We start from the raw sequence: 23,044 nt of genomic DNA, 5'->3' as shown, positions 1-23,044 counted from the left end.
TTTCTGGCCAAGAGAAGTCTACTAACATCAAATACCGGCCTTAATTTGAGGAAGAAATTTCTGAGGATGTACGTCTGGAGTACAGCATTGTATGGTAGTGAAACATGGACTGTGGGAAAACCGGAACAGAAGAGAATCGAAGCATTTGAGATGTGGTGCTATAGACGAATGTTGAAAATTAGGTGGACTGATAAGGTAAGGAATGAGGAGGTTCTACGCAGAATCGGAGAGGAAAGAAATGTGTGGAAAACACTGATAAGGAGAAGGGACAGGATGATAGGACATCTGCTAAGACATGAGGGAATGACTTCCATGGTACTAGAGGGAGCTGTAGAGGGCAAAAACTGTAGAGGAAGACAGAGATTGGAATACGTCAAGCAAATAATTGAGGACGTAGGTTGCAAGTGCTACTCTCAGATGAAGAGGTTAGCACAGGAAAGGAATTGGTGGCGGGCCGCATCAAACCAGTCAGTAGACTGATGACCAAAAAAAAAAAAACTGCTGGAAACACAGGCCAAAGCGCAGTGCTATGGTAATCAGACCTCCTCTTAAAACCGTTTATACATTGTTGGTCATTAAAACTGCAACAGCAAGACAGAAAGGGTATACAGTATAGCAGGGAGAATACATGATTAAATTTGTAGGTAATTTGTGAATTTACAGGTTGAAAAATTTAGTACATACACAGATCTGCCCCTTCAGGCAGCAGCCCCATTTCTAACCCAGTTGATCATACTGCTCGGCTTACAGATGCATGTGCGCCATTCCATGCTGTGTCAGCCCTGTGCCAGAATATGTATGTGTACAACAAAGAACGCCCTACTTTTAAAATTAAATTCACAAGGGCAACAGTGCAAAACTTGCACGCTTTTATAGTTTTAAATAGTGACATTATTTGGAATAAGTGTAGTCATTGCAATAACGGTAGTTGTGCGAATGAAGAGAAATCGCCCTGAAAAATGAACCAAACGACGTGAAATAATAATAATGAATTTTAGATGCGTCCTTGAATATACAATTCCATGTACATAATTCTGACCAAAATTCTTTACGGTGCGTTACAATACCTCCATGTACATAATATTTGATATAAAAATGTAATCTTTGTGTACTTTTTGTTTTCCATTTTCTTCAAGACAGCCCGCATCTCGTGGCCGTGCGGTAGCGTTCTCGCTTCCCACGCCCGGGTTCCCGGGTTCGATTCCCGGCGGGGTCAAGGATTTTCTCTGCCTCGTGATGACTGGGTGTTGTGTGCTGTCCTTAGGTTAGTTAGGTTTAAGTAGTTCTAAGTTCTAGGGGACTTATGACCACAGCAGTTGAGTCCCATAGTGCTCAGAGCCATTTGAACCATTTTGAATCTTCAAGACATACAAAACTGTTAGTTGGTTTATTTACCCATGAAAAGACTACATACCATTATTCATGAGTAAAGACTGAATTTGGTAAGTACAATCCTGTTGTTTGAAGCGTTTGTCCCTGTGACTCGTTTACAGTGACCGCAAATGCATTTTTAAAGGCAATTTTCTTGTCAATTGAGAAGGCGTGCTTGTCTACGATGGTGTTAAGTTCACCCGTGATATTGCAACAGTTTTCTTGCTGTCAACCAGCCATGCATTAATTGTGAATTCATTTAGTTTTGTTACAACCATGTGTGCTTCATTGACTAAGCCCTGTCTAGCATTCAGATTGCTAATCACCATGACAAGTGTTTTTCTAGTATAAGTTTGTGTGGTGGTAATCCAGACGGATGTAATAAATGTAAAAATTCCGCAGGATGTTTGTCGCTTCGGAAAGTAAATTCGTTTAGAAAAGTCAACTTGTACGAGAAACAGAGATAATGGCTATCGCAATGTTTATGGTTGTTAAATATGACGATGCTGTATAAAAATCATGCAATTAATAATTACTCTAAAAGGAATAAAATGGTATTTATAATAAGATAATATGAAAAGCGAGGCTGCTATTCGTGCTGAATAAGTTAGCTTCGTAAATTACAGGCACGAAGCTCGGCGTCTATGATGGCCTTTTGCCACAAATAGAAAATTTTGGCGCAAAACCGGTATTCAGTGACAGAAAACTGTTAAAATACCTTTCTAACGATACCTCGTGCATCCTTGTACGATTACTATGTATTGAGAAAAGGAGATGTTGACTTGAGAAATAATATATACACTCCTGGAAATTGAAATAAGAACACCGTGAATTCATTGTCCCAGGAAGGGGAAACTTTATTGACACATTCCTGGGGTCAGATACATCACATGATCACACTGACAGAACCACAGGCACATAGACACAGGCAACAGAGCATGCACAATGTCGGCACTAGTACAGTGTATATCCACCTTTCGCAGCAATGCAGGCTGCTATTCTCCCATGGAGACGATCGTGGAGATGCTGGATGTAGTCCTGTGGAACGGCTTGCCATGCCATTTCCACCTGGCGCCTCAGTTGGACCAGCGTTCGTGCTGGACGTGCAGACCGCGTGAGACGACGCTTCATCCAGTCCCAAACATGCTCAATGGGGGACAGATCCGGAGATCTTGCTGGCCAGGGTAGTTGACTTACACCTTCTAGAGCACGTTGGGTGGCACGGGATACATGCGGACGTGCATTGTCCTGTTGGAACAGCAAGTTCCCTTGCCGGTCTAGGAGTGGTAGAACGATGGGTTCAAATGGTTCAAATGGCTCTGAGCACTATGGGACTCAACATCCTAGGTCATAAGTCCCCTAGAACTTAGAACTACTTAAACCTAACTAACCTAAGGACATCACACACACACCCATGCCCGAGGCAGGATTCGAACCTGCGACCGTAGCAGTCCCGCGGTTCCGGACTGCAGCGCCAGACGATGGGTTCGATGACGGTTTGGATGTACCGTGCACTATTCAGTGTCCCCTCGACGATCACCAGTGGTGTACGGCCAGTGTAGGAGATCGCTCCCCACACCATGATGCCGGGTGTTGGCCCTGTGTGCCTCGGTCGTATGCAGTCCTGATTGTGGCGCTCACCTGCACGGCGCCAAACACGCATACGACCATCACTGGCACCAAGGCAGAAGCGATTCTCATCGCTGAAGACGACACGTCTCCATTCGTCCCTCCATTCACGCCTGTCGCGACACCACTGGAGGCGGGCTGCACGATGTTGGGGCGTGAGCGGAAGACGGCCTAACGGTGTGCGGGACCGTAGCCCAGCTTCATGGAGACGGTTGCGAATGGTCCTCGCCGATACCCCAGGAGCAACAGTGTCCCTAATTTGCTGGGAAGTGGCGGTGCGGTCCCCTACGGCACTGCGTAGGATCCTACGGTCTTGGCGTGCATCCGTGCGTCGCTGCGGTCCGGTCCCAGGTCGACGGGCACGTGCACCTTCCGCCGACCACTGGCGACAACATCGATGTACTGTGGAGACCTCACGCCCCACGTGTTGAGCAATTCGGCGGTACGTCCACCCGGCCTCCCGCATGTCCACTATACGCCCTCGCTCAAAGTCCGTCAACTGCACATACGGTTCACGTCCACGCTGTCGCGGCATGCTACCAGTGTTAAAGACTGCGATGGAGCTCCGTATGCCACGGCAAACTGGCTGACACTGACGGCGGCGGTGCACAAATGCTGCGCAGCTAGCGCCATTCGACGGCCAACACCGCGGTTCCTGGTGTGTCCGCTGTGCCGTGCGTGTGATCATTGGTTGTACAGCCCTCTCGCAGTGTCCGGAGCAAGTATGGTGGGTCTGACACACCGGTGTCAATGTGTTCTTTTTTCCATTTCCAGGAGTGTATGATGAAAACAAAGCTCGATAGCAGAATGTAACAAACGGTACGTTTGTAGCAAAAGAAAAAAAAATTATACAGGAGTTCAAAACTGTAGTTACAAAGGTTACTGACAGATGGAGCTGTAATCGCAATACGTAGTGCCTTTAACTTGCACTCCGAAGCCCGGAGCGATAAGCTCCACCGTTGAAATGTGAAAGGACGCTAGCGACCGAAGGAAGAATTACGTATTCAGTTGATCAACATGTGTTTCTGGTACTGGGTTCTCATGGGTTAGAAAACAGTATTACGGCAACATGGCGCAGTCGTTTAATATGCCAGTGGGACCCACAGAGAAAACCATTCGCAAATCTTTGCCAGATTCTAACGGACAGTGTGGCCGATGACTGTCTTTAGAGTTGAGGCCACTTCGGCGACTTGTGTGTCGATGGGGATGAAATGATGATGATAAAGAAAACACAACACCCAGACCCTGAGCAGAGAAAAATCTCCGACACAGCCGGGAATCGAACCCGGGCCCTTAGGATTGACATTCCGTCGGCCTGACCTTTCAGCTACCAGGGGTGGACTCGCAATATAAGGAAACAGTGTACAAGCATCGCCATTCAAAATAAAAAGCCGCCAGTTCATTCCCGTGGCCGCTGTGCGCAAAGGGCTCACTTTGCAAAACAGATTCTCACAGCGATTGGTAAGGAGGGATTTGATGTTGGTTGCAAGTGGTTCACAAATGAAGCAGACTTCAACATAAACAGATTCGTGAATAAACAAAACTGGCGATTTTGGGGCTCCTAAGATGCCCATTTATGTATAGCGAAATCACTGCTTTCTGTCAAAGTTACTGACGGGCTGGACTAAGCAGCACACGCGTTGTCGGTCCTGTTATTCACGCGAGAATCGATAAACAGTGGCCGTTAGATTGCAGTTTTGGAACAGTTCGTCGCCATACAGCAAGTGTTCATGCAAGATGGGGCCCGATCACAACGTAGCGAATAGGTGTTTCGGTTTCTTGGTGGATATTTCGGGAACAGAGTCACTGCGTTGGGTTTTCCCAAATTTACTCGAGGAAGCATGGACTGACCTCCATTATCGTCCGATCTGACCATTTGTGACTATTTACTGTCGGCCACATTGAAAGATACTGTCTACTGGATCTGTCCCACCACTCTGGACGAACTCGAATCGTCTTCACGGTCGAAACGCTACAAGGCGTGATGATAAAATGTCTCTACTTGTTTGCGCTACTCCCTGCTACGAGTGTGGGACATCTTGAAAAGACTGTGATGTGACTGCAAAGACTGTTCGCAGAAGGCGAGTTTGTTAGTGCGTGCTGACACAATCTCTACCGCTTACAGAGCCATCTGTTAGCAGTTCTTGTACTACAGTTTTTAACTTCTGTATGGAATTCTTACAGCTTTCACGATAAATGTGCAGTTTGTTGCATTCTCCTATCGATCTTTGTTTCCTTGTTATTTTAAAACGGGGAAGGCCTTTGGTGGACACCCTGTAACCGAACGCACTGAATTTTTACTTTGATTTTTTTAAATTTTAATTTAAAATTTAATGTTTCATCAGGAAGCCAAATGTAACACGGGTACCTTTCTTATTTTTGTCAACGAGATTTTAGCTTTCGTTTGCCATGCCGCGCCTACACAATCGCGTCAGCTAGTTTCTCTTTCCTAACACTGTAGACTCATTAGCTCTGCGCAATAAATAGTTAATATCAAGACAACTAGACCCAGAACAAAAAACAATGAAGTAAGCAAGCGCAATTGTGTTTTTCTATTTTTGCATACCACGTTACTGAAATATTCAAAAAGAAATTAGAATAACTGTAAATGTGTTGTTTTTTGTAAATCTTGCAAGATCCTAAAAGTAAAATTAACAGTGAACTACGGCAAACCGAGGATTACAATAAATCAGTAAAACTTTGTTTTTCTTTGATCTACGAGTCATTTAGTTATTTTTCAGTATAAAATACATCAGTTAACAGTAAAAACTAAATAATCACTTATTCTCTATGCTGAAGGCATTTCATTTATACTTCTGTTACATCATATTAGCATTACTGCACAAACGTTTGTGTTGCCTATAATTACTCTTCCATTAACGTCCGCAGCTCGTGGTCTCAAAGTCGCGTTCTCGCTTCCCGAGCTCGGGGTCCCGGGTTCGATTCCCGGCGGGGTCAGGGATTTTCACCTACCTCGAGATGACTGGCTGTTTGTGTTGTCCTCATTATTTCATCATCATTCATGAAACTGGCGAGACTGGGCTGAGCAAAGGTTGGGAATTTCTACGGGCGCCCACAAACCAAACATCATCGTCATCTTCGATTAACAACATTATTTCGAGAAATAACGTATAAGCAGTGAGCAGTTAACACATTATGGTACTTTAAAATACCATATTAAACGTGTACCTGCTGCTCGCCTTGTTGCGTTCCTTGGCCACAATGCATGCTGGAATTGTTGTGCGACCAGTTTCGATATAGATTTAGTCTCGATAAAATCTTGCACGTGAGGCAATAACATACTTGAGACCACTTTCTACTGAAAATGTAACAGATCAACGTTTTCATGCAATACTTTACTGCACAAAATTGTTGGCCTGTTGTGCTCAGCAGCCGTCGGCCGGACTGCACCGATGTCCATGTACGACTGACTGCCACTGGCCGCCAAGGCAAGACAAAGGCGCCAAACTATAGGAGTTAGTACATTTCCTACTTCTCTGGTTGAAGACCCACGTTCAGGAATTTATTAGAAAATCATTCTCTCAGGAACAGATCAGTTATTTACAAACATTAATAACGAAAATAATTTGTTAGGCACATATTTGCAATGAAACAAATGATTAGGTACATGTTGCATAAATATTAACAGTTAATCAAAGTATACAAAATCTAATCTATATTAAATTATGGCGGCAGTAACATCAGATAATAGGCAAAATATATCGCTGTTAAAAGTTCATCAATTGCAGTGCCGTAGTTGGGGAATTGAGGTGTGCCAGTCCTTCCGCAATGCATGACCACATGCTTTCAGTTGATAAGAGGGCTGGAGAGGATGCTGGCCAGGATTACACTAGCACACCTTCTTACCGATGTCGGTTGGGCCAGCATGGACGATAAGCGGTGTTGTGTTATCTCGCTGAAACATGACTCTCAGAGGCCTTGAAAAAAGGGGACAGCCCTTAACACCTCAGAAACGTAACGGCTGCTCTCCAAATTACCGGTTATGTGAGGCAAAGATGATGGTTTTGTGTACCCAGTGGCACCCCATTCCATCATCTCAGTATGGTGATTATGATGATGATGATGGAACCTATACAAATGGAATCGTTCTTTGCGATTATGTATTAAGAACAGCGAGTCGTCTATGTGTACAATTCTCTCTCTGTATGTGTCACTGTGAATGCACTGATAGTCCGTTGGGCTCTAAACGTCGTTGAGTCGACTGCATGGTAGTATGTCTTGCTGCAAGCTATTCTGTTAATTGCCTCAAGCTACATGATGTCGCTGCTCGATCCTGCTTGGTCGAACAAACATGTTTATCCTCTTGGCTGCTAGTTGATTGGGGCCGTTGAGATTTTGTATCAGTTGGTTTTTCCTTCCTCAACCCACCAATTTCATACTTGTACCATAGTCGTGCCCTATGCTAGCCGCAATGTGACGGGCATTATTTCTGGATAGGCCACACCACTGTCGAATTCCAAGTGGTGGTAGATGTTTTCTCTCTTAAACCAGGCACGACACAATTTCCTGGCAAATAACTAACATTCATATGCTGTTTCTGAATGAGAAACGTATTACATAATCTTTCTTTATACACAGAATGTAGATGACGTTAGCCGGCCTGTGTGGCCGAGCCTTTCTAGGCGCTTCAGTCTGGAACCGCGCGACCTCTACGGTCGCAGGTTCGAATCATGCCTCGGGCATGGGTGTGTGTTATGTCCTTAGGTTAGTTAGGTTTAAATCGTTCTAAGTGACTGATGACCTCAGAAGTTAAGTCCCATAGTGCTCAGAGCCATATGTAGATGACGTTACTCCACCTATTTTGTGGAATTGCACCGAAATGCTGATCATTTGCATACCTAAGGTTTTAGCGCACTTCATATCAAATAGTTTATCTGCAGTTTTCATGAGCAGCAATGTATATAATATTTGCCATGTCGCCAAAATTTTGGTGATAACATGCAACTCGAAACTTAAATTTAAGGCAGTCGTTATTGAATTGTAACGATCTGCCACATTAGTGTACAGTTCACTATACTATCCCATAACTCCCAACGCAGTTTAAGTAAGATAAATTAATATTTTGAAAGAAATTAAATAATTTAGAAATTTGTTTAATGTAAACACAAACTCTCGTGGCAACAGTCACCTGAATTAATGAAATAGACTTTGGTATGAGCTCACCCATCAACCTGAACCCACTGACACATGGAAAGTTCCAAAAGTAAACACATTTCGCCATTTGACAATCTGATTCATATATATCATTCCTTTTACATCTTCCGCCAATGGTAGAGAACCGTGAGTGGCTGAAAGCCAGCTGCATTAATGATGCACGCAAAGGCACGAGTATTTCAATATAAAATAATACCAGATGAGTACCCGGCTTTGTGCTGCTGTGTGCTTACTCAAATCTCCCTCTCTCTTTGTCATTATCCTATAACCCCCTCTTTCTGTCCATATCTTATTGCCCCTCTCTCCGTGCACTCTCCTCGTCTTTCCTTTCTCTGTCCATCCTCTCCTTCCTCCTATCTCTACACATCTCCTCCTCTTCCCAATCTCTCTGTCCAGCTCTTCCTCCCCCCTCACTCTGCCCCCTGTTCGTCTCCTTCTCATCCTCCTTCTCTCTCGATCAACACGCTATCACCTTCACACCTATAGGAGATTGATGGTTCCTATCCCCACAGTATTTCTTTCCACATAGTAAATATACGTGTACCAACTTTGGTTGATATCGATCTACATCTACATCTATACTCCGCAAGCCACCCAACGGTGTGTGGCGGAGGGCAATTTACGTGGCACTGTCATTGCCTCCCTTTTCTGTTCCAGTCGCGTATTGTTCGCGGGAAGAACGACTGTCTGAAAGCCTCCGTGCGCGCTCGAATCTCTCTAATTTTACATTCGTGATCTCCTCGGGAGGTATAAGTAGGGGGAAGCAATATATTCGATACCTCATCCAGAAACGCACCCTCACGAAACCTGGCGAGCAAGCTACACCGCGATGCAGAGCGCCTCTCTTGCAGAGTCTGCCACTTGAGTTTGCTAAACATCTCCGTAACGCTATCACGTTTACCAAATAACCCTGTGACGAAACGCGCCGCTCTTCTTTGGATCTTCTCTATCTCCTCCGTCAACACGATCTGGTGCGGATCCCACACTGATGAGCAATCCTCAAGGATAGGTCGAACGAGTGTTTCGTAAGCCACCTCCTTTGTTGATGGACTACATTTTCTAATGATTCTCCCAATGAATCTCAACCTGGTACCCGCGTTACCAACAATTAATTTTATGTGATCATTCCACTTCAAATCGTTCCGCACGCATACTCCCAGATATTATCCAGGGGTTTAGCAGGAGGTTTTCACCTCTTACTTCACACATCACTGCACATGTCACACGTATTTCACTTATATTTAACACATTTCACACAAATACTTGTACACATATTTCATCTGTATCTCTAGCGAATTTTGCCCTGTAGTTTCATTTTTTCGTGGCTCGATGTTTGTATCGTTATAACTCCTGAACTATGTGTCGAACAATGATATTATATTATCTTGGAGGTGAATTGGTGCATGTGGATACTCTCTGTTGAGAGGTGTATTGCGAATAGAATTAGCAGTACAAAAGAAATCAATTAAAATATCATGCATGAAGCTTCAGTTTTTCACAAATCTAAGTTTTTCACAAATCTCAGTTTTTCAAGAATCTCCCAAACTATTTGCCGTACAATGCTATAATATTGCATTTACATTCAGTGGTCTATGTGAATACTGTCTGCAAAATGTATTGCGAATACAGGTAGTAGTACAGAAGAAATCAATTGAAACGTCATCCCTGAAGTGGCACTTCAATTACTCGTAGATGAACAGCGAAAATGCAGTAAGAGAGAAACTTTTTTCTTTCATCATTTTGTGTGGAGTGTGAGCGAGAAAATTTTTGGTAAATTATGTGTAAAGTTTATTGCAAGTTACTAAGTGCTCTCATTCTCAAATACTGGAGCAATATAGTCAGGGTATTGGCGCGTAGTGAGCTTTGCTACTTTTCCACCCACACCCCTACGCCTTTGGGAGGTTTGTGGTTCTTACCCCCATCGTAAGTAGTGTGTCTACCAAGCTTGACTGAAATCCATCCAGTGGGTCAGGATGAGATTTGTACCATATATCCATACATTTTTATAGTATAATAACCTTTTCCCAGCGGATTCTCCTCCACACACATGCAATGCACACACCTCTTAGTCCATCTCCTCCCCCCCCCCTCTCATCTACTCCTCCCACCTCTTAGCCCATCTCCTCTTCCCTCCCCTCTTTCTGTCCATCTCCTCCACCTTCTGTCTCTTTATCTATCTCCTCCCCCTCTCTCATTATCTCCCCTCCTTTGTCCTGTCTCCCTATCCATCCCCTCCTGTACCCTCTCTCCTTATCCATCTCCTCCTGCCCCATATGTCCCTCTCCATCATGTCTTGCCCCTCTGTTCCTATTCATCTGTCCTGCCCTGCCCTCTCTCCCTCTCTCTCTCTCTCTCTCCCTGTCCTCATCTATCCATCTCAACCTTTTCCCACGCATGCCCATCCGCATGAGATGGTAGCCCCTGCAGAAGAGGTTGATGAAACAGGCTGGTACTACAATAATAACATGCCTCTTGCACTGCACAGCACCTCCTGTGTGCCAAGGGCTTGGACGTCGTTTTTTTTTCCCATGACATGTAGGCTGCCATGCAAAGCAGGTCTCCAACACAACAAACCTGCTGTGCTGGGTAGCCTATAGGTCAGGGGCTGGTAACCTGTTTCTTGCCCCTGATGTGTATATTGTCTTTCAAATCATGTTGATAAGGCAGCTTTGGAGTATTCCCACACAACACACCTGTCAAGCAGAGCAGCCTACATGACTGGTGCTTAAAAAACACGCATGTCTGTGTTGATTCTCTTGTTATGAGGAGTTTGTATGTGGAATATGGCCCACTTAAGTCCAAGGGCCTGGGGGAGTGCGCCCATAAAACTTGCACAGTATATTTTAAAATATATGACACAATATTTTTAAATTATGACGATCACATAGCACATTAAACGTAAGACACCTTTCACTCTCCCTCTCTTTCTCTCTCAGCCATTACCTTATATCCTACTCTTTCTGGTTCATAAGGTATGACACTCATTGCTGTACTGTAAATATTGACGTTCGCCTATTTATCTCGTACTAGTAGTACAGTTATACATTTACAGTAAGGAAAAGAAAGATTGCAAAGCGTAATGATAAACTGAAATATTTATCAAAACAGAGAAGCTCAACAGCAAGCGAAATATTTAGTAAACACAGATTTGGAAAATCAAAGATGTGTGCTGCTGCACTGATTCAGAACATTACGAAAAATACATTATAAAGAACCAGTGGCATCTCCACAACAACACTGTTCCTGTATCTAGACATTCTAAAGACCATCGACATAGTGTGGCACAAGCTCCAAACCACACGTTCAAAATAACAGCATCGTTCTGACAGCAGTATGAAATCAGCAGAGATCAGGGCTTCACAAGGTTCACGAGCGAAGTGGCCTTCCTGAATAATTAAAGCTGAGTATTACAATTTCAAAATACGGAGATATGTCTGCTCTGCAACCTATGAAACTCATTGATCTGTAAAAAATGCATTTGTGTGAGATCAATGTTTGAAGATTTTCATACCTAAAGACTACAAAGCCACAAGTTGCTGGAGGATCAGTACTGCATAATGAATTATTGTGTCCAGCACGTTCACAAGACACATAAGTGAGGAATCATTTGAAAAAATACCCGTACTGAACATTTGCTTGAAATGAAGTGAAATGAAATGATGGCATTGATGGCCGGGAGGCCCCACCTGTGGAAGTTCAGCTGTCGGGTTGCAACTCTCTTTAGTTGACGCAGCACTGGGTGACTTGCGTGTCGATGATGATGAAATGATGATGGGGACAACACAACACCCAGTCCCAGAACGGGAATCGAACCTGGGCCCATTAAATGGCACTCAGACGTACTGACCACTCAGCTAAGAGGGTGGACTAAGCTTGAATAATATACACTGTTAAGCCAAAACATTGTGACCACTTGCCTAATAGTGTTTTGGGCCTATTTTGGAACGCAATGCAGCAGCGATTCTGCGTGGTATGGACTCGACAAGTCCACGGTACGTTTCTAGAGGTATATGGCAACAGATGTCTCTGCGAACACCACACAGATACTGCGAAGCACAGGCCGGTGGTTTGTGAGCGCGGAGCTGGTGCCAAATGGCTTTCCAGATGTGTCCCATCGGGTTGAGGCCAGGCGCATTACATGGCCAAGACATCAACATGAATTCGCTATCGTGCTCCTGAAACGAGTGTAGCATGACTGGGGCCTTACAATATGGATACTTATCCTGCTCGAAAATGCTGCCACCATCAGGGAAGACACCAAGCATAAATGCATTCAGGTGGTCAGCAATAATGTTCACGTAATCTACAGCTGATATTGTGCCTTGACATACTAGCACAGGTTCCTTGGAAACCCAGGAGAATATCACCCACAATATAACACTGCACTGCCTCCAGCAGCCTACACCCGTGGCACAGGGCATGTTTCGAGCAGCTGCGCATCTGGACACGGCCATCGATCAGATGTAAAAAAAAGAAAAAGAATCCCCCGACCATGTGACGCGTTTCATTGGACCACGATCCAAACTCGATCGTCTCATGCCCACTGCAGTCGTAACTGACGAAGTCGTTGGATCAACATGGGAATGAGTGGTGCTCACCTCCTGTAGAGCCCTGTGATCCATGAAATACGCTGAACGGCGTGCCTCAAAATACCTGTGCGTGCACCAGCACTGTAGGCTCTTGTCAGACCTGTCACACATAGCCGCCTACCCTGCTTTACAGAGCGGACAAGCCTTCGACTTCAGCGTTCTGTGACGAGGTGCAGACGTCCAACACCTTTCCGCTTACTAACTCTTTCGGCGTCCTTCAACTGATTTTCACAGATGTTCACGACAGTAGCGCGTGAAGAGTGTACCAGCTTCTCCATTTCCGAGATGCTCGTTCCCAGGTGCTGGGCCATAACAACATATCCTTTGTGAAAGTCACTTACATCAGTGTATTTTCCCAATTACGCATCGTATGTATCGCCACTAGAAGGATTCCCCATTCGTCTCTGCTCTGCTTACATATTTTCCTTACCACGCCACGTGCTCGTGATGTCACCAGGTGGTACTCTGTCTCGCGGTGGGCAGTGTTCATAATTTTTTGCGTCGTCAATGTAAGGTAAACCGTACAGTACTCACAGAACCATACTTTCCAAAATAGAAGTTGCTTTGTCATCGCATATTCTTCCCACATACGTCATGCAAGTGCAAATGTGTCGTAAAAATAGATTTCCGGAAAGCTTTTGACACTGTTCCTCACATGCGACTTCTAATCAAGCTGCGGGCCTATGGGGTATCGTCTCAGTTGTGCGACTGGATTCGTGATCTTGACCAGGAAGGTCGCAGTTCGTAGTAATAGACGGCAAATCATCGAGTAAAACTGAAGTGATATCAGGTGTTCCGCAGGGAAGCGTCCTGGGACCTCTGCTGTTCCTGATCTGTATAAATGACCTGGGTGACAATGTGAGCAGTTCTCTTAGGTTGTTCGCAGATGATGCTGTAATTTACCGTCTAGTAAGGTCATCCTAAGACCAGTATCAGTTGCAAAGCGATTTAGAAAAGATTGCTGTACGGTGTGGCAGGTGGCAGTTGACGCTAATTAACAAAAAGTGTGAGGTGATCCACATGAGTTCCAAAAGAAATCCGTTGGAATTCAATTACTCGATAAATAGTACAATTCTCAAGGCTGTCAATTCAACTAAGTACGTGGGTCTTAAAATTACGAACAACTTCAGTTGGAAAGACCACATAGATAATATTGTGGGGCAGGCGAGCCAAAGGTTGCGTTTCATTGGCAGGACACTTAGAAGATGCAACAAGTCCACTAAAGAGACAGCTTACACTACACTCGTTCGTCCTCTGTTAGAATATTGCTGCGCGGTGTGGGATCCTTATCAGGTGGGATTGACGGAGGACATCGAAAGGGTGCAAAAAAGGGCAGCTCGTTTTGTACTATCACGTAATAGGGGAGAGAGTATGGCAGATATGATACGCGAGTTGGGATGGAAGTCGCGGCGAAATCTATTTACGAAATTTCAGTCACCAACTTTCTCTTCCGAATGATCATCAAATAAAATAAGAAAAATCAGAGCACGAACAGAAAGGTTTAAGTGTTCGTTTTTCCCGCGCGCTGTTCGGGAGTGGAATGGTAGAGAGATACACTCCTGGAAATGGAAAAAAGAACACATTGACACCGGTGTGTCAGACCCACCATACTTGCTCCGGACACTGCGAGAGGGCTGTACAAGCAATGATCACACGCACGGCACAGCGGACACACCAGGAACCGCGGTGTTGGCCGTCGAATGGCGCTAGCTGCGCAGCATTTGTGCACCGCCGCCGTCAGTGTCAGCCAGTTTGCCGTGGCATACGGAGCTCCATCGCAGTCTTTAACACTGGTAGCATGCCGCGACAGCGTGGACGTGAACCGTATGTGCAGTTGACGGACTTTGAGCGAGGGCGTATAGTGGGCATGCGGGAGGCCGGGTGGACGTACCGCCGAATTGCTCAACACGTGGGGCGTGAGGTCTCCACAGTACATCGATGTTGTCGCCAGTGGTCGGCGGAAGGTGCACGTGCCCGTCGACCTGGGACCGGACCGCAGCGACGCACGGATGCACGCCAAGACCGTAGGATCCTACGCAGTGCCGTAGGGGACCGCACCGCCACTTCCCAGCAAATTAGGGACACTGTTGCTCCTGGGGTATCGGCGAGGACCATTCGCAACCGTCTCCTTGAAGCTGGGCTACGGTCCCGCACACAGTTAGGCCGTCTTCCGCTCACGCCCCAACATCGTGCAGCCCGCCTCCAGTGGTGTCGCGACAGGCGTGAATGGAGAGACGAATGGAGACGTGTCGTCTTCAGCGATGAGAGTCGCTTCTGCCTTGGTGCCAATGATGGCCGTATGCGTGTTTGGCGCCGTGCAGGTGAGCGCCACAATCAGGACTGCATACGACCGAGGCACACAGGGCCAACACCCGGCATCATGGTGTGGGGAGTGATCTCCTACACTGGCCGTACACCACTGGTGATCGTCGAGGGGACACTGAATAGTGCACGGTACATCCAAACCGTCATCGAACCCATCGTTCTACCATTCCTAGACCGGCAAGGGAACTTGCTGTTCCAACTGGACAATGCACGTCCGCATGTATCCCGTGCCACCCAACGTGCTCTAGAAGGTGTAAGTCAACTACCCTGGCCAGCAAGATCTCCGGATCTGTCCCCCATTGAGCATGTTTGGGACTGGATGAAGCGTCGTCTCACGCGGTCTGCACGTCCAGCACGAACGCTGGTCCAACTGAGGCGCCAGGTGGAAACGGCATGGCAAGCCGTTCCACAGGACTACATCCAGCATCTCTACGATCGTCTCCATGGGAGAATAGCAGCCTGCATTGCTGCGAAAGGTGGATATACACTGTACTAGTGCCGACATTGTGCATGCTCTGTTGCCTGTGTCTATGTGCCTGTGGTTCTGTCAGTGTGATCATGTGATGTATCTGACCCCAGGAATGTGTCAATAAAGTTTCCCCTTCCTGGGACAATGAATTCACGGTGTTCTTATTTCAATTTCCAGGAGTGTAGTATGATTGTGGTTCGTTGAACCCTGTGCCAAGCACTTAAATGTGAATTGCAGAGTAATCATGTAGATGTAGATGTAAAGCTAAAATGAAAACTGAGACTGTACGCCCTGAAATGCCTATGAAAAACCAACAGCAGGCGCGGCCCTGAGTCCTGTCACTATAGTGTCAGCCGAGTCGGCCAGTGTGGAAGTCGCCTCGTGTGTGTAACCGAAATATTTTCTAAGTATTTAGTTGGGCTCGTGAATATCAAAGAGGTTTTGAAACATTGTTAAGCGTTTGGACAGATTTTGGGTAGGCAACAATGAACTGTTCTGCGTTTAAAAATATCGTTAGTTCCACATAACAGAGACTTCAGTTTAGAAATGTGGAGAAAGACTTTGAATAATTGTCGTGGATTTCCTAAAGGTCAAACGAACACGTGATGCTGGTCGACTTGCTTACGTTCTCCTATTGACATGTGTTATTTTAATAATAAAATGCTGTGAATAGTAATGAATGATATTCAGTTCCTTTTTCTAGAAGAAATTAAGTCTGAAAAAACTGAGAAGTGAACATTATTTCACTGCAAATTCCTGCCTGCATAAGTAATGAACTTGTGACTGCTTTCATTTAGCGTTAAATGCAAGAGGTGCGTTTATTGGCCCCTGCACAGAGACGAAGCCAATATTCTGAAATCCAACCACACAGTGGCAAGTCTTATGGACAGTGTTTTTCTTATTTTACTAAACTTTTCCGCTGGTACATGTGAAGACTCACGAGCTGCAGTTTCGTGGAAGCAGCACTGATTAACTACTCCATTAGCCATTTACTTTTTTCATTAAGCAGACAGCAAAAACAGCAGAACATTTTAAAACAAAAACTTCCTTCCTCTCACCCCCCCCCCACCCTCCACCCGCCAAATACGACCCCTCCTACGTTGCAAAACACAGTGCAGCTCCTCCAGAAGACCCGTATGCCAGTTCCATCTTGTGCACCGAATACTTCGCGAGCTGAATTAAATGTAATACAATGAGTGTGTCAAATGAAACATTACGTTTCCCGAAATCCTTTCAGGTCTCAAACATCAGTGACATGTATACGCAGACTGAAGCGACAAATGAAAATTTCTACCAAGTCCAGGATTCGAACCCGGCAGATGCAGATGCAGATGCAGATGCAGATGCGCCAACCACTCCACCCTGGCTTAGTGGCTCTGCACGACTGCACGGACTAGCCTAGCAGTCCCCCTCCTCAATCCAAATTTTAGGGGGAGTACCAAGTGGGCTGAGGCGTGAATGGAAAGTTGGACTGAGGAGCCAGGAATGCTGGTTAGTCCGTGCAGTTGTGCAAAGTCATTGTGCCAGGGTGGCATTGTGGTTAGCGCTTCCGCCTAGTGAGTGGCAGACGCGGGTACAAATCTACATTCGTCGCTTCAGTCTGCACATAAATGTAATGAGGAGGTTTTGTGTCGGATGTCCAACTCGGCTTCGTGCCTACACGTGTGCCTAGAGAAGTACACTACTGTCCGTTAAAATTGCTACACCAAGAAGAAGTGCAGATGATAAACGGGTATTCATTGGACAAATATATTATACTAGAACTGACATGTGATTACATTTTCACGCAATTTGGATGCATAGATCCTGAGAAATCAGTACCTAGAACAACCACCTCTAGCAGTAATAACGGCCTTCATACGCCTGGGCATTGAGTGAAACAGAGCTTGGATGGCGTGTACAGGTACAGTTGCCCATGCAGCTTCAACACGATACCACAGTTCATCAAGAGTAGTGACTGGCGTATTGTGACGAGCCAGCTGCTCGGCCACCATTGACCAGACGTTTTCAATTGGTGAGAGATCTGAAGAATGTGCTGGCCAGGGCAGCAGTCGAACATTTTCTGCATCCAGAAAGGCCCGTACAGGAGCTGCAACATGCGGTCGCGCATTATCCTGCTGAAATGTAGGGATTCGCAGGGATCGAATGAAGGGTAGAGGCACGGGTCGTAACACATCTGAAATGTAACGTCCACTGTTCAAAGTGCCGTCAGTGCGAACAAAAAGTGACCATTGGCACCCCATACCATCACGCCGGGTGATACGCCAGTATGGCGATGACGAATATACGCTTCCAATGTGCGTTCACCGCGCTGTCGCCAAACACGGATGCGACCATCATGATGCTGTAAACAGAACCTGGATTCATCCCAAAAAATGACGTTTTGCCATTCGTGCACCCAGGTTCGTCGTCGAGTACACCATCGCAGACGCTCCTGTCTGTGATACAGCCTCAAGGGTAACCGCAGCCGTGGTCTCCGAGCTGATAGTCTATGCTGCTGCAAACGTCGTCGAACTGTTCGTGCAGGTGGTTGTTGTCTTGCAAACGTCCCCATCTGTTGACTCAGGGATCGAGACGTGGCTGCACGATCCGTTACAGCCATGCTGATAGGATGCCTGTCATCTCGACTGCTAGTGAGACGAGGCCATTGGGATCCAGCACGGCGTTCCCTATTACCCTCCTGAACCCACGGATTCCGTATTCTAATAACAGTCATTGGATCTCGACCAATGCGAGCAGCAATAAACCGCAGCGATAAAGCGCAATTGCGATAGGGTACAATCCGACCTTTATCAAAATCGGAAACGTGATGGTACGCATTTCTCCTCCTTACACGAGGCATCACAACACCGTTTCATCAGGCAACGCCGGGCAACTGCTGTTTGTGTATGAGAAATCGGTTGGAAACTTTCCTCATGCCATCACGTTCTAGCTGTCGCCACCGGCGACAATCTTGTGTGATTGCTCTGAAAAGCTAATCATTTGCATATCACAGCATCTTCTTCCTGTCTGTTAAATTTCGCGTCTGTAGCACGTCATGTTCGTGGTGTAGCAATTTTAATGGTCAGTAGTGTAATAACCCTACACTAATTTTGAATAGACCATAGTCGGCAACAGCTTTACGGCGCTGAGGCGGTTCCTGTGGACTGTTGTGCTGTTCTGTGCGTTGGCGGTTTCTCGACTAGACTGTTTCCCTGTGCAGGCCAGAGTATCTGCTCTACGACATCACCAGCATGACCGTGCTGCTGCAGATCCAAGATGTCAACGACAACCCACCCGTCTTCACCGCCGGCGACCGCATTGTGGTGGGCTACCCGACTGGAGACCTGCTGGAGCGCGTCCAGCCTGGACCAGTCGTCACACTCAAGGTAAGTTCAGCCCCCCTGCACACGCACATATATTTATTTAACAATTACTGTGTACATTGATAAACCCTCCTGTGGGAATTACGAGGGGTCGCATTATCCATCTAAACAACAGCTACTATTTTCATTAATTTTAAATGGTTAATTTCTGGCTCATACTTTACATTCTTTGTTATTGTTGGCTGTTACAATTATTAGATTTATTCTGCCGCTTAGAGCGCCAAATGACGAGTATCCGTCAATAATGCGAGGAGGTGGGCAGACTACAACGAGGGGTGTTCAATAAGTAACGCAACACATTCGTTTTCTCGGCCAATTTCGGTTGAAAAAATGCGGAATTTGTTGTTGGACATCGTGGAATATTCCCCTAGACATTCATTAAGTGCCGATAGGTGGCCACGCTAAGTGTAGCCTACAAAATGGCGTCTGTAACAGAGGTGCGTTCCAAACAAAGAGCAGTCACTGAGGTTCTTTTGGCGGGAAACCAGAGCATCGCAAATATTTACAGACGGTTCCAGAATGTCTATGAAGACCTGGTGCTCAACAAAAGCATGATGGGGCGTCTTCCATCAGCGCAGCAAGCTTGCGCGAAGTTGTCCCACCTCCCACACGCCGGCTGGCCACACACAGCTGTGACTCCTGCAACGTTGGAACCTGAGGACACTCTCATTCGAGGTGATGGATGGATCACAGTCAGACACGGACTTCTCCTTCTGCATGACAACACAGGGCCTCACACAAATTGCGCACGAAACTGTTCTTCGTCGTCCACCCTACAGCCCGGGTCTCGCACCTTCTGACTTCCACCTGTTTGGCCCAATGGAGGAGGGACTCCGCGTGAAGCAGAACGTGGACGATGGAGAGGTCACTACTGTAACGAGCCGTTGGCTCCGACGTCAACCGGTGGAGTGGTAGCGTGTGGGCGCACAGGTCCTGCCAGTATGGTGACGTAAGCCCGTCCATTGATCAGAGGTTATGTTGAAAAATAGGGTTTTGTAAGCAAAAGAGTGAGAAACAGTATCGTGTATTGGAATCCTGAATAAAACCAACATGCTTTCAGGAAATAAAATGTGTTACATTACGTACTGAGCGCCCCTCGTATCTACGAAACCACTTTACACACATAATCTGTGTCGTAACTATTCTGCATTACAAATTAATGTAACTACAGCACTGGTAATTAACATCAATGAGCTAAATACTCACTTCTAGGTGGAGATCTTACATTTATATTGTTGTTGTGACAATTTAGGAAGTGTGGAGACAACTTTCGACTCATTTGCTTTCCACTGACTACACCTATTCTACCTTTCAATACGTAGAGACGTCGTCATCTGTCAGTCTTAGTCTCCTACAGCTTCTACATCCTGTCAGGCACCATGCGTCAAACCAACGGACCGGGCAGGCCATACGTCTTGTGGGGCAGATCACGGTCTTTTTGTCATAATCGCTAATTATCCTTTATTCAGCATCTTCGCGTTGCTATCGCTCAGCAGCGTATAGGAACTTTCTGGACAATTTTTTCATTTGGTTCTGTCTGCCATACTCTTGTTGAGATTAGTGTAAGATATTACCAAACAAACACACACACACACACACACACACACACACACACACACGCACACTTCCTTTCACCTCACGAAGTGTGTTAATTTCGCTGTTCCACCTACCTGTAACTGAAGGTCGCATGAGCATCTAGTATGCGTGGTGGGAGGACAAGGTAGAGGCACCAGAGAGGCGGATCTGATCCTTTCGGCTTATGAATACATGGAAGACAATTTTCGTAGGATTTGCTGACCTGTTAAAAATGTTCCACTACATCAAGTTGAGTAATAAGCTTGAAATCGTCAGCCAAATTAGTACCTAAACGCTATAGAAAAACGGGGGTAATACACAGTACCTACAAGAACCAAAAATAAGTAATGAGAGCTAGAGATCAAAGAGAACATAAGACGCCATCTTCTCCTTTGCTATACAACCAATATGTGAAAGAAACAATAAAATAAAAAGAAAGCTTCAGAAAGGGTATTACAATTAAGGATTAAATGATGATGCTTTTTCATCCTTTGATCACTGTGTATAATGATAAGGACTAGATCTTAGAAAGATGTGTGCAGAATATAGATAATGTAGCATGTTGTACAAATAGTGAAAATCTTGAGTTCTGTACATCCACTTCTAGAGTCATGGCTGCGCAACAGTTACATACTCCTCTCACTGCACTTCACACGAAAATTCACACATGTCTTCATTACTGATCTACACCAACCTCGCTTCAGTAGCTTTGTTTGTGCCCGACTGCCTAAAACAATCAAAACCGAGCAGCAGCAGCAGCAGAAAAAGTCTTTATGTGAAACACGTAGTAAAACACATCACATGTGTTGTTGAACGCAGCAGCAGGCCTGCGTCAACATGAATGATTTACATACTTCTCGATGCTATAAAAACTACTAGATATTAGCATCTTTATTAACGTTTTCTTAAACCTTCCTGATATTTTTACGTTCTTTATTTCTGCAGGAAATGCGCTGAAGATTGGTTTAGGTTTTACAGCGCTCTTTTCTGATATACGGCCTTGCTATGTATTTCCCTATCAAAATTATTATTACTTCTAGTGATACAATTGTGATCTTGGCCGGTTAATGCAGATACTTCCTTACGCGATTTAAGGCGATTTAAGACTCTTACATACATATACGTTTCTGGAAATTTCAAAATTTTAAATTCTGTACTGATACCCCATTGTTGTTACTGCTCGTTTTATTTCAGATTTTGATTGTTTCGCAACGGTTGTTTTCCGCCACACATGGTAATGTAAAAGACATCTTCCATGAAATGAACAAGCTACTGAGCACATGATGTGGGAATAAACCAAAGAACGATAAAAATCTAGTAGATAAGTAACAAAAATGAGAACAGCGATAAACATAACGTCGAAATTAGGGACCATACAATAGACGAAGTGGAAAACTTCTGCTGCCTCGGTAGCAAAATAGCACATGACGGACGAATCGAGGAGAGAGTCAGATGTGATAAACACAACAAATTCTCCAGGACAGGGCATTCCTGTATCCCATCGATTTTGACGAGCTACAAACTGCTGATCTGGATGCACTCTAAAACAACTCGTTAACGATTTAAACTAGCCACGCTTGCGTTTTCCGGAAAAAGGAGGTCACAGGTTGTGACGTAGTTGCGACAATTGAACGATTAAAAAATAAAGAGATTATACTACACATCTCACATCCGCAACTAAATAGTTTCTCAGACATTGAAAATGTAAGTGACTTCGGTCCCCACTTCTGGCTTCCTGGTGTACAGAGCTCGACGGCCGGCCCTCTCCTTTCTGTTGGCCGCCTGTTGGTGGTCCTCGTGGTCGCTGGAGCGCCAGTTGCACGTCGGATCGATGACGACGATCACTCACGTTCTGCCACCCCTCTCGGTCGACCGCTTATTTCTTGACGCTGTTTTCGGCCATGTTTCATCCATTCCTGGAAACATCGTGGAACAGTGATATCGCTCCTGTTCAAATGTCCAGCGATTCGTCGATCACTCCAACAGCCTTCTTTGAGCTCAACCACATGTTCTCTCTCACATGCTGAAATGGCTCTGAGCACTATGGGACTTAACATCTGAGGTCATCAGTCGCCTAGAACTTAGAACTACTTAAACCTAACTAACCTTAAGGACATCACACACATCCATGCCCGAGGCAGGATTCGAACCTGCGACCGTAGCAATTGCGCGGTTCCGGACTGAAGCGCCAAGAACCGCACGGCCACCACGGCCGGCCTCACATGCTGACATCTGCATGTATTGTTCACGCACCTGTCTGCGAGCTATAGTTACTGTCCATCTGAGTACACGGAATGAAATTCTCCAAGTTCTCAAAGTTCAGGGATCACAAAAGGAGGAGGTACATGTGGAGAAGGTCGGGACATACGAGAAGATTTCAGTTAGACTACGTCATGGTCAGGCAGATATTCCGAAATCGGATACTGGACTGTAAGTCGTACCCAGGACAACACATAGACTCAGATCTCAATTTAGTAGTGATGAAGAGTAGGCTGAAGTTTAAGAGACTAGACAGGAAGTATCAGTGCGCAAAGAAGTGGGGTACG

The 23,044-nt window shown here is 45.6% G+C and overlaps 1 protein-coding gene across 39 annotated transcripts in view; it reads left to right on the top strand.

Annotated features, from left to right (window-relative positions):
• Positions 1 to 23,044, top strand: part of LOC126203575 (mucin-2-like) — a 366,840-nt gene that overhangs the window by 286,854 nt on the left and 56,942 nt on the right. For all 39 annotated transcript variants that reach the window (XM_049937906.1, XM_049937910.1, XM_049937908.1 and 36 more), the window contains one exon: positions 18,761 to 18,926. In XM_049937906.1, the coding sequence (XP_049793863.1) occupies positions 18,761 to 18,926 (166 nt within the window). The remainder of the gene's footprint in view (positions 1 to 18,760; positions 18,927 to 23,044) is intronic.

Source organism: Schistocerca nitens, chromosome 9 (genome assembly GCF_023898315.1).
Source record: "Schistocerca nitens isolate TAMUIC-IGC-003100 chromosome 9, iqSchNite1.1, whole genome shotgun sequence".
NCBI lineage: Eukaryota > Metazoa > Arthropoda > Insecta > Orthoptera > Acrididae > Schistocerca > Schistocerca nitens.
This window is presented reverse-complemented; position numbering and strand designations above follow the sequence as displayed.